The sequence below is a fragment of the Phocoena sinus genome, chromosome 3, assembly GCF_008692025.1.
Source record: "Phocoena sinus isolate mPhoSin1 chromosome 3, mPhoSin1.pri, whole genome shotgun sequence".
Taxonomy (NCBI): domain Eukaryota; kingdom Metazoa; phylum Chordata; class Mammalia; order Artiodactyla; family Phocoenidae; genus Phocoena; species Phocoena sinus.
In genome coordinates this window covers 5758355-5764370 of record NC_045765.1, presented here as the reverse complement: position 1 = coordinate 5764370, position 6016 = coordinate 5758355, and the positions used below count along the sequence as shown (strand labels likewise).

Below are 6016 nucleotides of genomic sequence, written 5' to 3'. Positions count from 1 at the left end.
GAAGTAAGATCCCACAAGCCCTGTGGCACAGCCAAAAAAAAAAAAAAAAAAAAAAGAATAAAAGAAAGAAAGAAAGAACTTGTGGTATCACCTGAACACCTTACAAGCGTCAGACCACCAAGCTTTTGCACAAACTGAGATGGCCTCCCTGCCCAGAGTGGGATGACACCCAGGGTCTGCGGAAATTCAGGGCTTCTCCATGGAGTCATTCTCTCCTGTACGTTCTCTCACCAACCCCACAGGCACCCTATCCTCTTTCACAGCTGACTGATGGAAAGCGGTGGGATGTTGCCAAAGTGGTGTTTATTGCTGGCTGCGGCATGGGTAGGTAGGGGTCTGGGGGGCCCGAGGGTCCACCTTCCCAGCCCCACAGCCCCACTGGCGAGGGGAGCCCAGGGGCACATGACCCTCCTGGAGGTCGTCCCATCTCAGCACTCCTGGGCCCTGGTACTTGAAAGCAAACTCATCCTTGTTTAGGGTTGAGAAGAAGCGCTGTGTACCCAGCGGGGGCTCCAAGTGGCTATACTTGCACTGTGGAGTCAGGGTGGGGAGCCTGGCAGGGCAGCCTGGAGGATGGCTGGCCCACCCTGGCCACCCTGTAGTTCCTGCACCACCTTGGGAACATCAAAGAGTGGGGAACGGCTCAGCGCAGTTTGGCTGATGATTGGGTCCTGGGGAGGTGGGCAAAAGGGAACCCCAGGTTGGGCTGACCCAGGAGCTGGATGAGAAGCTGGAGAGAAAGCAGGTGGGCCCCTGGAATGACCTCAGGGCTGGGTTAACCGTAGGTGACTCTGAGCTAACCCCTGGCTTGGAGTATAACTGTGGCTGGTGATACGAAGCTGACCCTGACATGACCCTGGGGCTGAGCTAGAGATGACCCGGGACTGGGATGACATTAAGATGACCCTGAGCCTGGGGTGACCCTGGGGTGACCCTAGAGTGACCCTGAGCGGACTTGACAGTGAGTCTGAGTTGATGCTATAGTTTTCCTGAGAAAACTCTACACTGATTTCGGGGGTTACCTGGTTAGAGAGATACCCCTTCCCCCTCCCTCACCCACTGTAGCATCTCCTCAGTCATGGAGGCTGGAGCTGTTCTGTGTGGCTTCAGCATCTTCTGGTTCATGGTAAAAAAATCTGTTTCTGGAGATTTGGGAGGGGTGGCTGAGCTGAGGGGCTGAGGGAGGAAAGGCAGGGCCCAGGGGGAAGGGACATGGGAGACTAAGGATGGGGTAAGGGTTCAAGGGTGACGCCTGGGCTAGTGCTGAAGTTGTCAGGGGAGGAGGATGGATTATGAGGCAGGGAGGACGGGGCAGCCAGGATAGGGCTGAGGACGCCAGGGGCGGGGCAAGGGTAGACTAGCGAGGGTCGGGGGCTGGGGGGGAGGGGTGGGCAGGAAGAATAGGCTAGCTGGTCATGGGGCGGAGCCAGAGTGTCCCAGAAGAGGAGGGGTAAGAGTCAGGAGAGGGCGGATATGGAGAGGGGCGGGGCCAGACCAGAGGGGCGGAGTCATGCAGCGGTGGGGCCATGACGGGGTGTGTCGGGGGGCGTTGGGAGTCACGATCACGAAAGAGTGGGGTTGTTCAGGGTCAGAGTTGGTAATCTTGGCTCATGGGGTGGGATCTAGCCTTTCAGGAGGCGGAGCCAGACTCGGGCAGGGGGCGGGGTGGGATCGGCCGGGGGCGGGACCACAGCTGTGCCAAGGGCGGGGCTTCCGAGGTGGGTCCCGCGCTCACCGCCTGTGCCCTGGGGCAGGTTGCTCTGCAGCAAGTGGAGGTTGAGCGCTTTCGGCGGCTTCTGCATCCCAGGGAGTAAATAGTCTGTGCCCATGGAGGTCTGGAAGAACTGTCCGAGCAGCGACGGCTCCCCTAGGGTTATGTGACTCTGTAATTTCTCATGAGGCATGTGGCGGCTGGGTGGCTCGGTCGCGGGCAGCGGCTGTAGGACCACATGGCATCTGGGAAGCTCCCGGTGTCAGGGATGTCCCATGGCCAGGACGGAGGGCAGAAGTGGGCGCTGTGAGACCTTGGACGGCTCACACTCTCTCTGGGTCCCACGTGATGGCGCTGGGAGTTGGTACTGTTATCTCAATTTACAGGCAGAGCCACTGAGGTTTGGAGTGGTTAAGCGACTCACCCCACTTCACACAAACAGATCCAGGAGATGCCCGCACGCATGTCAAGCTCCCTCCCACCTCAGGGCCTTTGCACTTGCTATTATTCACTCTGCTTGGGAAGCCCTTTTCCCTGACGAGCCCTGCTGCCTTCTTCCCCTTCCTGCTGACCTGGCCGTGGAAGAAGTGCGTGGAGGTAGTGAGGCTGCCCGGACCAGGGCACCCATTTCCTTCCAGGATGTGTGACTCCGGAGTCAGGTCGTGGTGAAGAACAAAAGGCTCTGCCAGTGGCAGATTAGGTCCTGAGCAGCTCTGAGAGGCTGCTGTGGGAGCGAGGGGTGGGGCAGGCAGCAAGCTCTCACCTGGCTCCCGGGCATAGAAGTGTTCACCCTTGGTGGTCCTGTCGTGGAAGAGGCCATCTCCAGGTCGAATATTCACACCGTGGTTGTGGGCTGAGGCCTGGGCCTTGTCATACCTGCAGATAAGGAGGTGGGAGAAGGAGGACCCATCTGATCTGAGCCCATGCAACTCCTAGGAAAAAGGAGAGAGGGACAGGCTTTCTAATGGCCGAGCTGTGGGGTGCTAATCGTGGGAAGTGTGGCATAATAGTGGGTCTTGCCTGTGGGTGATGGAGAATTCAAAGGCACAGCATTGGCCCTACAGCCTTAGGTGACACATCCCACATGTCGTTGAGAGCCGTTTGCCCCATCTTAGTAGTAGGCCATGGTCCCTTTGTACCTGTCTGGGGGCAGAACCTGGGGCCTGTAGGCTTGTTTCTGCTCTGCACACATGGGTCCATAGCCAATCTTGAAGTCTCCCAGTTCTATGCTGGAGGAGGCCCGTGGGAGGACAGGGGTGGGAAGGGCAAGACCACCCAGCGCCCACCTCTGCTCCCCCCGCCGCCAGCAGCACCAGCCCAGCCTCAATTTACCCTCTTACACGTCAAGGCAAGTGGGCCTGGAAGGGCCTGGAACTGTCTCTGGTAGGAGGTGCTGTCATCCTGTCTCCTGTGCTCCCACTCCAAAAATAATAAAAAAATAATGAGAACGAGGGCGTTCCTTGGTGGCCTAGTGGTTAGGATTCTGGGCTTTCACTGCTGTGACCCGGGTTCAATCCCTGGTCGGGGAACTGAGATCCCGCAAGCCGCGTGGTGTGGCCAATAATTAATAATAATAATAATAATAATGACAACAAGAATAGCTCTACCAAGTTTTGAGCCCAGTACCTAGGTTAAGTGCTTTGCATCTCACTTGGGGGGCCGATATTATTCCCCCCCCCCCCACCTGAAGCCTCCTTGAAGCTCGGAGAGGTCAAATAACCTGCCAGAAATAATAGAAATTCAGAACCAGGTGGAGTCAAAGCCAACTGACAATCCATGAACCCAGCTTGGAGGGTCTCTGACTAGTGATGTCTACCAGAAGGTCCTCTGTATCACAGAACTGGAAAATCATATGAATGACAGCGACCCTTTGTTGAGTGCTCAGTATTTGACAGGCATATTCTGCACTCGGGGCTCTTTCGGCTTCACCAGTAACTATAAAGTGGGGCCCTGTTGTTGCACCCACTTTGCAGGTGAGTGAACTGAGGCTGGGAGAGATCGACTTGCTCAGAGTCACACAACTACTAAGGTCGCAGGGCTGGGGTGGTGGTGGGGGACACTTAGCAGATTTGCACGACCCCAAACCAGCTTTCATGACTTCGGGCCACCGCACAGCACCCTGGAGAGATTCGGGAGACATGCCTATTGTGTGGATGCAGAAACTGAGGCTCAAGGAGCTTCCAGTGTGTCTCAGCCTCTGCACTATTGACATTTGGGGCTGGATAATTCTTTACTGTGGAAAGCTCTCCTGCGCGTGGTAGGATGTTTAGCAGCATCCCTGGCCTCCAGCCGCTCCCTGATGGTACCGCCTTCTCCCCCCACCCCCACGTCCAGTCGTGAAGACCAAAATATGATCCCCAGGCATTGCCAAATGTCCGCTGGGCTGGGCACAGAATCCGCTCGCCATGAGAACCATTGTGTTGGGTAAATTGCCTAGGGTGCCCGGGCGCGCGCTCACCGAAGTGGCAGGAGGGCTCGCGGAGCTTCGGGCAAATGTCGTGGAGCGAGAAGAACTCCTGGTGCGCGCTGGGCGGGATGGGCAGCTTGGCTCGGTCGCGGGACGGCACCGAGTCGCGGTCGAAGATGAGGCGCGCGCCGCGGATCTGCTCGCTGGCGCGCTCCGGAAGCGCCGGCCTGCCGCAGTGGGCGCGCGCGGGGGAGAGGCCGGTGCGGGCGCGGGAGTCCGCGTGCGCGTGCAGGTTGCTGGCCTGCATGGCGAGCGTGCGCTCCCGTGCCAGTTCCCGCTCCCGCTCCCTTGACAGCAGCGGTGACGCGGGCGCATACGCGCAGTGCGTCTCCGACAGGAGCTTCTGGCCGGCCCAGCGCGCGTCCTGTTGGAAGAGGGACGCGCGGGGCGGCGGCTGGCACAGCGGCCCACGGGTAACGTTCCGGTAGGCGGGAAAGTCCCGGTGCGACGCGGACTGCTCGGCGTCCGCGTGCAGCCGCGGCTCGGGCCCCAGCGCAAAGTGCGAGGCCTTGAGGAATTCCAGCCAGGACATTGGGCACGGCAGGAGGGCTCCCGCGGCCATCGCGGGACGCAGCGCCACCTGTGAGGGCGCGGAGAAGGGACTGAGCAGGTGCCCGCGGGGTCAATGCTGCCTTTTACTCCTTTCTCTGTGCCAGGCACTGGATATCATAAGAAACAGGTGTCGGGGATTCCCTGGTGGCCTAGTGGTTAGGACTCCGGGCTTTCACTGTAGGGCTCGGGTTCAGTCCCCGGTCAGGAAACTGAGATCTCGCAAGCCGGTTGGCACGGCCAAAAAAAGAAAAAAAAAGAAACAGGTGTAGCCCCTCTGCCTGCCCCCAGGGAAAGTAGAGCTATAAGTCATCACTCATATGGCACTTATAGTGTGCCAGACACGGTTCTAGGCCCCCAGAGGGGGTCCATCATTAACAGACCAAGAGCCTTGCTTTTGTGGAGATGGTAATGGGGCCCAGAGGAGACAAACAATAATGTATAAATGTAATCACATAACATGCAGAGTCAGTTACAAGCTGATAAGTGCTGTGGGGAAAAAAGTCACACAGGGTAGAAGGATGGGGTTTCGGGTGGAAGGGTTGTAGTTTTTTTTTTTTTTTTTTTTGCGGTACGCGGGCCTCTCACTGTTGTGGCCTCTCCCGTTGCAGAGCACAGGCTCCGGACACACAGGCTCAGCGGCCATGGCTCACGGGCCCAGCCGCTCTGCGGCATGTGGGATCTTCCCGGACCGGGGCACGAACCCGTGTCCCCTGCATTGGCAGGCGGACTCTCAACCACTGCGCCACCAGGGAAGCCCCCTGTAGTTTTAAATAGTCAGGGAAGGCATCACCGAGATGATAGGCAAAGACCTGGAAAGAGGGGCAGTGGGGCATTTGGGTATCTGGGGGTAAGAGCATTCTGGTCAGAAGAAACAGCAGGTGCAAAGGCCCTGAGGCTGGTGCAGAGAAACGGGAAGAGCTGTAGAATTAACCACTGCATTTGACAGTTTGCTGCCACAACCCACTCTCCTCACGCTCAGTCAGTTGTCGAGGCCATGGCTCTCCGCTCCTTCATGTCTGGGAACCCACTTCCGTCTCTCTGCCCAACCCTGGCCACTGTCCCATCTCTGCCACACACCCCCTCACTGGTTTTCCTGCCCTCTGCAGTTGTCCCAGGTCCTGACTATTCTTTCTGTCCTCAAGCTGTTTGAGGTTGACACACCTTCTACTCATTTCTCTGGGCTTTTAGCTCTGGGCTCCCAGCACCCCACTTAGCCGACTGCGACTTTCTGGTCTTTGCTCAGAGCTGGGGTGTTTCCCTCACTCTCCTCTCTGCACCTTAGAGAC

General features: G+C 58.0%; 1 protein-coding gene across 1 annotated transcript; it reads right to left on the bottom strand.

The window, feature by feature from the left end:
• Positions 1 to 303: 303 nt before the first annotated feature.
• On the bottom strand, positions 304 to 4740 carry TEX45 (testis expressed 45). Its single transcript, XM_032629139.1, has 9 exons — positions 4166 to 4740; positions 3734 to 3749; positions 3048 to 3130; positions 2851 to 2955; positions 2475 to 2587; positions 2284 to 2393; positions 1736 to 1937; positions 1057 to 1142; positions 304 to 531 (listed from the first exon to the last, which is right to left on the bottom strand). The coding sequence occupies exons 1-9, from the start codon at positions 4738 to 4740 to the stop codon at positions 304 to 306; spliced, it is 1518 nt and encodes a 505-aa protein (XP_032485030.1).
• Positions 4741 to 6016: the final 1276 nt, after the last annotated feature.